At 38.4% G+C, this 13621-nt stretch overlaps 1 protein-coding gene across 3 annotated transcripts in view; it reads left to right on the top strand.

Moving 5' to 3' along the window:
- Positions 1-5413, top strand: part of FBXW7 (F-box and WD repeat domain containing 7) — a 179241-nt gene extending 173828 nt beyond the window's left edge. For all 3 annotated transcript variants that reach the window (XM_064652236.1, XM_064652239.1, XM_064652237.1), the window contains 2 exons: positions 2125-2335; positions 3376-5413. In XM_064652236.1, the coding sequence (XP_064508306.1) occupies positions 2125-2335; positions 3376-3644 (480 nt within the window). In that variant the 3' untranslated portion in view covers positions 3645-5413. The remainder of the gene's footprint in view (positions 1-2124; positions 2336-3375) is intronic.
- Positions 5414-13621: the final 8208 nt, after the last annotated feature.

Raw genomic sequence — 13621 nt, 5'->3', positions numbered from 1 at the left:
GCTTACTGGAAGTGAAAAGTTATTTTATATACGTTACATTCAAATACCAGAGGGTCTTTTTTAGTATATTTTCACCAGAAATGCAGTGCATACAGCAGATAAGCAGTCTGTATGTGCCAGTTGCTCTCTATGTTCTTTTGAACCTAGGTGCCATGCTCAGCCATGTTTGGCTGCAAAGATCTACCATATTAGTTTTCTACAGGTTTTATAAAAGGAAGCAGCTTCAGATAGTCGAGTTCCCTTAACTGGATTCGTTCTTTGCGATTATCAGGTACCAGTGAGTCCACATGGACAAGTAGCGTCATATTGCCTTAAACATAACAAAGACTCATGCCCAACCTTCCTTCTCCCAGGTTACAGCTGTACCTTCATTCATTCCCCACCAAACTCAGATCTTCACAGTTTTTACTTGACTTCTACACTCTTTGCTTTGAGTCAGTTCTGCTGTTTCAAATGTCACCCAAATCCTGATGAAAATAGTAAATGCCAGACCTCTCTGGAACTCTTTTCTGATATCTCCAGTAGTACTGTGAACAAAGTTCTGAATGGCATAGTATCCCGGCCTCAAATTTGCCTCCCTCTTTGTGAAAATACAACCAAGACATTTGCTGTTTCCCATGGCTTTTTATTCTGTCAAAGAAAAAAAACATATTGGTTAAGATCATTTTCCCACAAATCTGTGTTTGCTGCTACTTACTGCATTACTAAGGGCTTACAAGTTCCTTCTGGAAATTGAAGTTAGGCTGATTGATCCATAATTCCCCATCTCCCATCATCATCTCCTTCAGTAAAGAAAGGAGTTGTATTTGCCATCTGAAGCTTGTCTGTCTTCCATGGATTCTCAAAGATAGCAGCAGATGTCTCTGAGATTGTCTTAAAACAACTTGCCTTATGTGATTTTTTTCCCCCCCGTTCTAGCAAAAGCTTGTGCTCAGTTGTTAGTGGTGTTAGTGCTGTAAGCCTACACTCAGATGGCTGAGGACTGAAGCAAAGAAAGTTAAATAGCTGGCCTCACTTGGTGTTTCCTTCCTGCTGTGGATAAATGAGCTTTTTTTTTTTTTTGTATGTTTGTTTTTTGGCCTTCCTCTTGGTGTGGTTTTTTGGCTTTGTTTTTGGTTGGATTTTTTTTTTTTTTTTTTACAGAATAGTATAATGGGTCTTGCTAGTTTTATCTTGGTTTGTGCCCTGCCTTTCTGGTTTTGTCCCAGTGGGCTCTTTTATACAGATCTACTGATCTAGTTTCTACTTTTTGTACAATTCCTTGTGCTTTAGCCAAGTGGGTCTTGGTAATTTACTACACTTCCTATCTTTACTTCACACAAGGATAGTTTGTGTCTTTAAGAAAGTGCCAACTATCCTGAACTCTTCTTCCCCTCAGAGAATAGATATATAAAAACCTCATGGGAAGGAAGTCTCTTTTTTTTAAAGTATTCCTCCTTGAAGCCCACCGGTTTTATTCCACTGCTTTTTTCCTATTTTGAGAATTCTGGACTCTTATGTCATTGTCACTATAATTCAGGTTCCTTTCTACCTTTCTATTCTCTACATGTTCGGTCCTCTTGGTCAAAAGTGTTTCATATCTTAGCCTGTATGCCTTTCCCTACAATGACTAGAGAGTTAAAAGTTCCTTACTGTACACAATTAGGATTATACAATGGCTAAACCCCACATTTTTCCATTACATACCTTCCATTTTTCTATGTTTTGACTTCTGTGTGGATGATTCTGGACTAATGTTGTTGCCCTTCTCCAGCTTAAACTCCCTCTGACTTGTAAAAAGCAGGGTTGCTTGTTAATGTCTGTATTAGGAAAGCTGGGTTCTCTTACTGTTGCACACTGCAGCGGAGTCAGGATTCTGCTGTGTTTAAAGGAGTTCTATTACTAAAAGACCAGTGGTTCAGAGTCTCGTTTTGAACCACATACTTGATAGCCCATATGTCTAACCATGAGTCCCCTCCTCTGGTATCAAATGTGGCCATCTCTACTTGGACTGAATTCTTACTTTGTAATGCAGTTTCCGAATGTATACCGTATCTCACCTTGCATTTAGTGAATGAAATGCTTAATAGCCTTCTTCTTAAGATCCTAATATAATTGTTTGTAATAGATTTACCTTTCTTGTAGTTTGATGGTATCCATGTGGTGAGTGGATCTCTTGACACTTCCATCCGAGTTTGGGATGTGGAGACAGGCAACTGCATTCACACTCTAACAGGCCACCAGTCACTCACAAGTGGAATGGAACTCAAGGACAATATACTTGTGTCTGGGAATGCCGATTCTACGGTCAAAATCTGGGACATTAAAACAGGACAATGTTTACAGACATTGCAAGGTAAGCTTAAACTACCCTCATGTAAATCAAGCAGCCTGCAGTAATCTGTGCTGCAGATTCTAATAAAAAAACCTTAAATATAATTACATGCAAAGAAACAAGCACTGACCACTTAAAACTGAAATACTTTTCTGATGACAGTTGTATGATCCTTTTCTGAACTAGAAGAACAAAATGTATTTGATCTAATCTATTCAAATCACTTGCCTATTATGAAAGGCAGATGGTCTGGACTGATAGCAATTTGCTATGGGTATATTAGCCTAATAAGCCACAGAAATATGTAGGAAATTACATCTCAAAATAGTCAGTCAATGTATTTATTTAGGGGTCAGTTGGATTTTTCAAAGCCTACTGATTAATTGGATCGGGAGGCAAACTACACTGTCTGTTGCAATAAATCAAGAGATGCAAGTAGAAGATGTTTTCTTTATTTCAGTAAGAAGAAAGATTCTTGTTTCCATTTTGACATTTGCCACTTAAACATCATGCACACAAACTCATGGTTTTGTTTCTCCCCACAAAAAAGGTCTTATATCATTCCCATATATCATATGCAGCATCACTGGCTGGAGCAGAAAATTAAATTTCCCTATAAAACAAACTCTGCTGTTTTAACAGTATCTATTTATGTGTCAGTATATAACTGTCAATATTTACTGTTGGAGTAATCTCATAACAACACTTCAAAGGGACTTGGAGACGAACTCTTACAGCAGTCACCTCATTCAAGATGGCTAAGTTCATATTCATCAATGTCCAAGAGCACATTTGCCCTACTGTTTGTATACAACACAGTGAGGTCACTGAAACAAAGAAGGAAATACTGGGGAAGTTTTCTATACCTGCCTTCACTTTTTGAAAGTATGGAAAGGCTTCTGTACCTTTTAATGTACAAAATCAGGAGTTATAATAGATAGTTCTATAATAGTTGTAAAAGAACTATATGCAAATAGCTAGATATTTATTCTAGATGCAGTGCTGCCTGCCATTGCTTTCTAATCAATTACAAATAAAAATGTTTTTGTTCACTATTACAGGTCCCAACAAGCATCAGAGTGCTGTGACCTGTTTACAGTTCAACAAGAACTTTGTAATTACCAGCTCAGATGATGGAACTGTAAAACTTTGGGACTTGAAAACGGGTGAATTTATCCGAAATCTAGTCACATTGGAGAGCGGGGGAAGTGGAGGCGTCGTGTGGCGAATCAGAGCTTCTAACACAAAGCTGGTGTGTGCAGTTGGGAGCCGCAATGGGACTGAAGAAACAAAGCTGCTGGTGTTGGACTTTGACGTCGATATGAAGTGAAGGGCAGAAAGATGAATTTGTCCAAACGTGTAGACGATGTTCTCCTTTCCCTCCCCCCTGAAAAAAAAAAAGAAAAAAGAAAAAAAAGAAAAAGGAAAAAATCCCTTGTCCTTGGTGGTGCAGGATGTTGCCTTGGGGCAACAGATCCTAAAGACCTACAGACTACGAAGGAGAAGACAAAGATGACAAACTATAACTGACAAGAGAGGCTTTTGCTGTCTCGTCACATAAAAAGGCTACACTTTTGACCGGGGCAGCTTTGCAAAAATCCAACTTTTGAAATTAAACCAGGTGCAATTAATTTCTTTACTTTCCTCCAACTGCTTGAGCAATTTGGAGTGAAAAAGAAAAATGTTACAGTTCTTGTTAACAAGTTATTTTACCACAAAGATCTTGAAATAAGCTGCACGGGCGAGCCTGCTCGTGCACCCCTGGGCCACCCTGGGTCCCGGCAGCCCCTCCGAGCAACGCGCTGTCCCTTAGCCCCGCTCTGAGCAGGGGGTTGAACTGGACCTCCAAGGTCCCTTCCAACCTCTGTGAGCAGTCACTGGTTGACTTTCAAAAACTAGAGAGCATCTGCAACGAAAAAGACAAACAAAAACAAAAACAAAGAGTCCATTCCTGGTGTGGAAAAGCTAAAATATTACTGTGAATTGTTTTGTACAGTTTTATCAGAGCTTTTTCTTTTTTTTCTTTTATTCCTCTTTTTTTTTGCCAACCATTGCCAATGTCAATCACAGTATTAGCCTCTGTTTAATCTATTTACTGTTGCTTCCATCTACACTCTTCAACGCATAAGTTGCTCTGAGGTGGCAAGTTGTCCTGGGTTTTGAGAGTCCTCTGATGGATTTAATTCGCAATGCTGGTGCTAGAAGTAGGTCTTCAATTACGGGATTGTTGTCCCACCCCTGTACTGTATTCCCAGTGGCCAAACTTATTTATGCTGCTAAATGAAAGAAAGAAAAGCAAATTATTTTTTTTTATTTTTTTTTCTGCTGTGACGTTTTAGTCCCAGACTGAATTCCAAATTTGCTCTAGTTTGGTTACAGAAAAAGACTTTTTGCCACTGAAACTTGAGCCAACTGTGCCTCTAAGAGGCTGAGAGTGGAAGAGTTTCAGACAATTAAGAGTGAAGTTTGCCTGCAAATAAAGAATTGAGTGTGTGTGCAAAGCTTATTTTCTTTTTTCTGGGCAAAAATTAAAACACATTCCTTGGAACAAAGCTATTGCAGCCTGTTCTGTGGGGAAATTTTTCTTTGTGAGGGCTGTGGTGAATGGAATGAACATACATTAAAAAAACTGACAAAATTTTTTAAAAATATTATAAAATACAAAAATTAAAATAAAGTTGCTGGTCAGTCTTAGTGTTTTACAGTATTTGAGAAAAAAACAACTGTTACAGTTATTGCTGGGAGGAACTGACAGAGCAAAAACTTACGTTTTTGTAAAGATGTCACATGCAAACAAAATGAGAAACGAGAGTCAAATGGTTTGCCTCATTCTCCAAGAGCCACAACTCAAGCTGAACTGTGAAAGTGGTTTAACACTGTATCCTAGGCGATCTTTTTTCCTCCTTTTTTGTTTTTGTTTTTGTTTTATTTATAGTCTGATTTAAAACAATCAGATTCCAGTTGGTTAATTTTAGTTATGTAACAACCTGACATGATGGAGGAAAACAACCTTTAAAGGGATTGTGTCTATGGTTTGATTCACTTAGAAATTTTATTTTCTTATAACTTAAGTGCAATAAAATGTGTTTTTTCATGTTAGTATGTCTTTTTTTTTATTATTTTGTAGTTAATTTAATATCATTTATCCTATAAAGGGTAAAGCAGGTCAAGTTGCTCAGCTTACTGATAGATGCTAAAATATGTCGCAGGACTTTTTATATAACCCTTCCACAGACAGGTGTGCAAGTGTCCTCTCCTTCAGTTGCCATATAGGATTTGTCACGTGGGTTTCCACAAACGTGCAGGAAAGACATTAGCTCCCTATCACTAAGAATGTGTCAGGACTTTACTCTGGAGGGAGTTAGCTATAAAAAGCTGCTCAAGTACGTAAAACTTCTTCCAACAGCATCTTGTTACTGCATCTTAAATTGAAACTTGATGTTTATTATTTATGGATTTCAATCAGTTGATTACATTTGACAGCAAAGAATAAATGCATAAATACAACTAAAATCAAAGTTAGGATTGTTGGAGAGCTTGAAATAAAGCTTCTGACGAGAGAAAAAAAAAAAACAAAAAAACATCATTCCACATCAGTCCAACAGCAGTTTTATCAGTGCCCTGAAACCAAGGTAAGTCATCATCTGTCTCAGAAACTTAGCACTTGAGTGTCAGTTTCTCTCTCAAATCTCCTTGACCAAAATCATTGTTTTCTTCTGTGTAAGCTTTTCTGTCAGAGCACAGCATTTGCTTGTTTGTGACAGCTTTTCCCTGTGGAAAGCTGTCATTAAAGAAAACCAGACCAAAACATTAGAAAATACATAGATGGAAAAGAAAAATATTTGTATACTTACACATCTATGACTATGTGCTATTGAAATGTAGTTCCAATCCCTACATTATGCAAAACAAGCAATGTTGAAGGATCATGCTTCCATCTGGCCTCTGGAGATTAAAAAGCCATCCGAACTGACTGAGCGGCTCCAAATTGTAAAAATCTGTTCACTGAGTTAGTGCTTAAGGAGAAAAACCTTGCAGCAAGCACTGACTATATAAAAGCTATGATTGTCTCAGTATTTAGGTAAAAACAATTAAAGAGCTAATCCTTTCCTAAAATGACAGTGAAAGATTGCCAGGACGTTGTTTTGTTCTGCTGAGAATGCAGGCCAAGACTGAGCCCCCCTGATAAGAGAAGGTGCGTCAGTCTGGGCTGAAGTACTTGTGAGAGGGGATGGAAGAAGAAGGATAAAAATATGAATATTTAATGCAGGGAACAGAGCAATAGCTTTTAAGATTATGTAATTTTCTTCCATGATTTGTAGAAATTGCAACAACGTGTTTTCAAAGAGCAAAGGCACTGGCCTGATGGTGCGGGAGAATGAGAGATTTATGAGTAATGTGCTGGAGGGCAGAATACAAATCGGGGCGGAAGAGTGAAATGACAGAAGAGGAAAACTAACAAATCCAAATCAGTTCAAGGTGTACAATCAGTTCAAGTACGCTCCAATATGACCAGGAGGAAAATGTGCTTAACCAGAATTGAGAAGTAGTTCCAACACTATCTTATGTTCAAATTAACACAGAATAACTTGAACTTGTTAAGCAAACTGTATTTTCAGCTTCATTCATCACAGATTTATGTTCAAAAAAATTATTGGCTGCAAAGTCAAGATATGATTGACTGTCACATTAAATACAAAAACCAACACAGTACTTAAAATACTTTTAAAAAAAGGTTTTTCCATTCAATAAAACAACTTCACAAAGTTAATTCTGTTAGCACTTTAGACTTTTAATTTTGTGAAGTCTGTTTAGGTTTGTAAGAGTTGCTTATGAGCTATCTGAACAATATGGCTCAGTAAGCAGAAATTTCTTCATTTAAGTGACAGTATTTGAAAGATAGGCCTGTAGTAAACATGCCACGTGTAAGAAACTCTTTGAGCACCTTTTCGTTACAGTCTCCTTATTACCCCCCTTTTGCTGATGTACTCACCATAACCCAGTTCACTTAGAATGAGGTCTTAAGTTTGGCAGCATGTGCTCCGACTGAGACTTTAGGAAGCATCTTCATTCTGTGTAATAAATGTTGATTTTAAGGTGGGTGGAGTGTTTTGGGGTTTTTTTAACAAAAGCATTTAAGAATACTAGTATAAGACTATAACAACTTTATGTTCTCAATACACAGGCACTTCTTGAATCCAGTGGCTTAGTCATCATAGGATATGCCAAAATACCTGCAGCTATCCTATAGAGATAATAGCACTAATGTTTCTGGTGTCTCTACCCTCTGGTTTTCATGCCAATTTCCCTTTTTCTTTTAGTTTTAGCCCCAGAAAGAGCTTTCTTATTTTCTCTTGTATCTGAAACCAAGTCAACAGTATTAACATTTTTTTTACTAGATATTAATTCTTAGTGGACCTTGATTTTAGCTAACAGTAAGTCAGAATTAGTTTGCCACTTTCTCCAAAAGCCTGTTTCTGTGGTCTCAATTTACTTAGTTGAGAGATAGGATTAGACATTTAACAGCTGTGTCTACATCAATTTGTAGTTCAGATCAGCAGCTTTCCCAATAGAACACACTGGTGCCTTGGAGCCCACAAACTGGATTCCTGCAGGGTGTAACTAAATCTGGAGCAGCTCTCCAGGAGCACACCCCAGGCATTCAAGCCACTAGAGGAGCACGTGAGACCAACGTGCTCAAAAATACATAGTCCAACACCTCAAAAATACATTCATGTGGACATTAAGTCTTCAGGACAGTTCTGCTGCTGCTGTACAGCACTAATTGCTGGTGTGGGTATAACCATCAGCAAATCCTCTCCCACAGCACCCCTGGCTCCTCATTCATAATCAGCAACCAGCATCCATCCAAGTAAAATCTGCCTGATACCACTTTGGAGTTTTTGCCAGAGGAAAAATGTTCAGATGCCCTCAACTCTTTCAGCATGCTTATGGACAGGTTCTTCTGATCAGCTTATGGAATCCTGTTAAAAAGAAATACAAATCTTTCACAATCAGTCTGGCCAAAGTTCTCTACCAGTAAGTCAGCACTTGGATCATTCAGAAAAAGAAACCATGAAACACTGTAACTGGGCAGAAGAACCAAATTATAATAAAATAAAAAAGAAAAACTTGCCAGTAATTACTTGTGTAACTGACAAACAACAGTTCATTACTTACAAGACAATATCCAAGCCATACCAACAAATAAATCTTTAATAAAAGTGGGAATACTATTTTCTTTCCATCTTCTGCCATTTTATCTATAACCTTGATCCCTCACATTGTGCAAAGATATACATGCTGTGTAATGATATTTAGCATTTTATGATGATATATGATGTTTATGATTATATGTGAAGTATATGATCTATACGATAGACACCAAGTTTTTCAAACCTCATCTAAAAATGGCATATACGATTTTTCAAACACCTCTTCAAGCATCAGTGCAGGTTTATAAATACAACAGATGTTTTAACATAAAAGCTGTTCCAGATCCCTTCTGAGAGAGGGTCTGACAAACTAGGTGTCACCAAAAAGTCAGCAGCCAGTACAGGCTCTTGTTCCCTGTTCAGACTGCCAACTGGCCCAGCAGCTGCAGCAGTACTTCAGAGAAAAGAAATGGTGCATTGTGCTACCACGAGTACGAGCTGCTGAGGGGAAATGCTGCAGCACTCTGTGTGACTGCAGTCGCCTAAGAACCAATGGCTCTATGCCCATGTATACTGCATTGCTCTAGCCCAGCTGGGATATAAGAGTCCTATAAAAGCATTACTTAGCTAGGACAAAATCTCCCCAAGAACGAGAGATGAAAGAAATCATTAATCACAGCAGTTGCCAATCCAGCAGTAGTCCTAAATTACAGACTATACAAGACAACTGAGACTTGGCCAAAGGCATCTTCCAGCTCTCTTTTGTCCTCACATCTGCCTCACTTAGATCCAACTTCAACTATCTAATCCCTACTGACAAACTGATCTTGTCTGACCTTATGTGGTAGCAATAGTTTTGGTGAAAGATAAACTGAGCTTTTTGTCTTTCTTCTGCATCTCTCTGTTGCTGGAACCTACACTGTACATTTTGCCACTTTCTGCACAGGGACAGCACAACCTTTAGTCCAACACGGAGTGCTCCAATGTAGTACATAAAGATGACAAGACATCATTCACCCCAGAGCAAGAGATTCAGCATCAGTGTTGCTAAAATGATTCCCAGCCTGAGTCAAGACTGAAAATAATGTTCTAGACCTCGTGCAATTAGGTAAGTTTCAAGTCAACTTCAATTCCTTAGTTTTTCAGTCATGCCTACAAAATAAGCACATCCTAAGAAGCTTCACAGTTTAAGTAGGATCATGAGTCTTGTTGCCTGGAAGCTGGGAGAGATCATGGTCACAGGACAGTGGAAAAACATGGAAGGTCTATGTAAGCTGGATCAGAAATTACATATGAAATTCAGAGAAAGGCAGGGACCAAGAATTTGGGGCTTTTTCTGTCCAAGGCATCATAATTTTATGTCCTACAATGGCTACTGTGGGGTATTTCATCATTGTCATCAACAAAGCATAGGAGTAAGATTTTTAATGAAGCCGTTAGCCAGGCTGCCCTGTAATTGAGGATACAATTACCTGTTAGCTCTGACTCACATGAACTTCTCTTCCCTAGGGCAGTTGTTTGATGGGAAGATGAATGAAATGCCTCCGGACCTCCTTTCTGTCTGGTTCCTCATGTCTGAGATGCAGGGTGCTTACAGTGAGAGTAGGTTTGAGAGTGCTTTGTTCTTTTAATTTAAAACAGGAAACATGGAATGTAGAAGATTCAAAAACTTCAAAGGCAGTTTCCATTGCCAAAGGAGTTGCATTTCAACTCAAGTTCATTCTCTAGATTAAATATTCAAATCTGACAGTGTGAGAAGATGCTCACACCTTCTAGAAGACTGATGATTTCTAAGGGACAGGATTCAGATTATGGCTGTAAATACCAGTGTGGTAAACTGAGCAGTACAACTCTTCCTAAATGGGAGTTTTATTTCGAGCTCCTCAGTTTGAAATGAATTTCTAAAAATATCACAGCTTTACAGATGCACAAAGAATATAAAACATGTTTCCTCTACCCTGATATACAGAAGATCTGAGTACTACATTCCCCTCTCTTTTCCAACTGTCATTTGCTTTTAAGTTTCCTGATACATTTCATTGCTGATTGTAAATGTTCACATTATAGTTTGGAAAAAGGAAAAAACTCAAAAGCTGCAGACTAGACAGGGCTCCAAAAATGTGCCTTCAGACAATTTGTCTGCTTTGGTGTTCCTCCTGTCAATTCTTGGTTGACAGAAGTGAATGTTTCAATTAGCTAGTATACACATTTTTCCAAATAAACAAGTTTTATAGAAACATTTTTCTGTTGGTGTTTCTATTGTGACTTAGCACATGCTTTAGGCATGCACTGGATGCTGTCTATACTATTCTACTGCCACACTTCAAATACCCCAGTTTAACCCAAAACAACATAGTAACATGATGTTCCTTGTGTCCAACCTTCAGTCTCACACACATTTTTAGATTTCAAAACCAGATAACTGATCTGTCTGGATTCACCTGTTTGTGGGCAGTCATTTTCAAGCCAAATCAGCCCTGGAGACTTCACCATTTATCACTGTTGGCCATATGGCACAATAGGGACAACTCAGGGCAGAGGAGCAATAAGATGAAGGAATGCTCTGTGTGAGATACCACTAAGGTGTCCATCTGTTACTACAGTTGAATGGAATATGGCCCCACTAAACCCAGAGGTCTCCAATTTGATTTGAAAAATTCAAGATTACAGCCTAAATTTAGAATGGCTCAAACTACATATTAATTTCTATACATGCACATGCACATCTTGAAATACTGAGAGTTTTGCATATTTAAAAAAAGACAACTAAATAAGCTTTATGTTTTCCTCTATTTGCTTATCGTATTTTCTCTTTTCTTTGACACTTGCACTTCAATTTCCTTATGTTTCCCTTCCTCCTTTTTCCTGTTCCCTATGTTTTTCTTTTCATGTTTTACCATTCATGTCCCTATTTTCCACATTTTTTAATCTTCTTCATCCTTCCCCATTCGCAAACATCTCTGCCTAGAACTGTCATAGCCAGCTCTCTTCTCTTCTTTCATTCCAAGATCTGAGTTGGCGAGCTGGAGTCTTTTTCACACCACTCTATATATATAAGATATACAGGAGATACATAAGCCAGATGAGAAGCAAATACAGAACACTTAGAAAAATTCATTTCTTTGTCTGCTTCACCATGTTAGTTAGAAGCATGTCTGCTTCTAATGTTAGTCTACACGCAGTCCACAAATGACTCAAATGGTCCAACAGCAATAGGATCATGCCCTCTTAAGCACAGACTGGTCTACCACCAATTTCACGAACAACTGAGCAACAAGCATTGCCTAATTCAATACTCATCAAGCATTCTTTCCTATGCTGTCTGCCAAAGGTTAGTATTTTCTTTAAAAATTATATGTTTTCTTGCTACTTAAGAAATTTAGTGTGTAAAGGCAATTTTGAAAACATTCCTCATTATGAAACTTGGTTGATACATGGTTTTCTAAATCTGTGCAGTATTTGGAGGTTAGTTTTGGTAATATGCCTCTAGACAGATTCACCTCTGGACAAAAACTGATCATCCCAACAGATGCCTGTTTTATAAAGCTCTGTATAAATAAGAATTTGAGGCTATAAATGAACCTATATTCCAAACTTAACAACAGCGGCTGATATTCCTTTTGGTCCTACCAACACAGCGCAGCTGGGATAGCACAGTCTGTCAGGGTATGTTAGGAATAATATATAAACCATGTCTAAAACAATCTAGTGCACATTGCTCACTAATTCTTAATATGCAGTGACAGCACAAGCAATAGAAGCTCCAGAGCCATCGTAGGATGTGACTGCATACTGCTGAAATTTTACTGTTCTGGTGGCACAATATATCCAATTGACAAAAGCCAGGGACATCCAGCACTTCTCTGAGACTTGGCTTCTGCATAGTGTTAAACCAACATAACTTCATTCAAAAGGATAAGAAACTATTAAGACAGACACAGTATCCAAAGCACCAAAGTCACAGATAAGACATCCTCATCTTTGCAGAACAAAAAGCAGTAAAAACAAACAAACAAACCCCACACAACAACAAGAAGCCAAACCAACAAAACTCAAACCCAAATCCCCCATCCCCCATATCTTTTATGTCCTGAATTCATTTCACCTTAATAATACTCTTAACTTTTGCAGGTAACCTCCTCTCCTTGTAAATGTATTCCCACTCGATACACAGCCCAAACTCTGTATATACTATACTCACAGACTGTACAGTTGCATTTACTCAGCGAGAAAGATAAACAGGATTTGCCTCGCAGTTTTGTTTTTATTTTTGCTCATTCTATTCAAGTCTTTTGCTCTTGCTTGTTGTTTTACAAACAGAACAGAATAGCAACTACTATACTTCCCTACAGCTTGAACGAGGCTGACAATAGATGAGTGTTTATCCTTTCCAGGCTAAAGGACCCTGGATCAGAAAAAATAAGTTAGAATTAGACAGAGCTTCAAAGTTCAAAAAGCAGGACATGTGACTAGTATTGTACCTCAAATGCCTGAGGTAAAGAAGCCTTCCCCGCTGACAACAAGACTAGTGCCCCATACAGCTAACAGGAACCACCACACAGCATACAAAGGCAGCTAAACCTGACAGGAAAGGGTGCAGAAGTCTCCCACAGACATAAGGAGTGCAACAGAGAAGAAAAAAAAACGTTGGGTCTAATATCAGCATATTCTGATTTGCTCTTGGAAAATCCAAAAAATCCACACAATACCCCCAGTGAGCAATCTGGTTTATCAGACAGCACAATGCAGATAAAATTGTTCTGATAGGAAGACAAGAGTTCCTTCAGTCTTTTACTCTCCAAACAAATTATGCTCTCTAATTAATACCTGAATCCAGTCATAAGCACATAAACTGGAGCTTAAATTTTCTTCATCACAGAAGCACCCTCTTCCCATACACCTGGGTAGCAGAAGCAAACACCGATATAGCTCCAGCCACTGACTCTTCCCTCCAGTCTAGCCACAACCACCACACACCCAACAGACAAACAGATAAAAGGATTTCTCTCTCTCTCTCTCTCTCTCTCTCTCTCTCTCTCTCTCTCCCTCCCTCCATGGCTGTTCTCTAAAAATCCAGGATATTGTCCATAACGATTATTCTTCCTATCACTTTGGCTTTTGGTAAAAGCAATACGGGTCAAACAAAAGACAT

This window comes from Pseudopipra pipra, chromosome 4 (genome assembly GCF_036250125.1).
Source record: "Pseudopipra pipra isolate bDixPip1 chromosome 4, bDixPip1.hap1, whole genome shotgun sequence".
Classification (NCBI taxonomy): domain Eukaryota; kingdom Metazoa; phylum Chordata; class Aves; order Passeriformes; family Pipridae; genus Pseudopipra; species Pseudopipra pipra.
The sequence above is the reverse complement of the archived record's forward strand: the minus strand, read 5'-3'. Positions and strand labels throughout refer to the sequence as shown.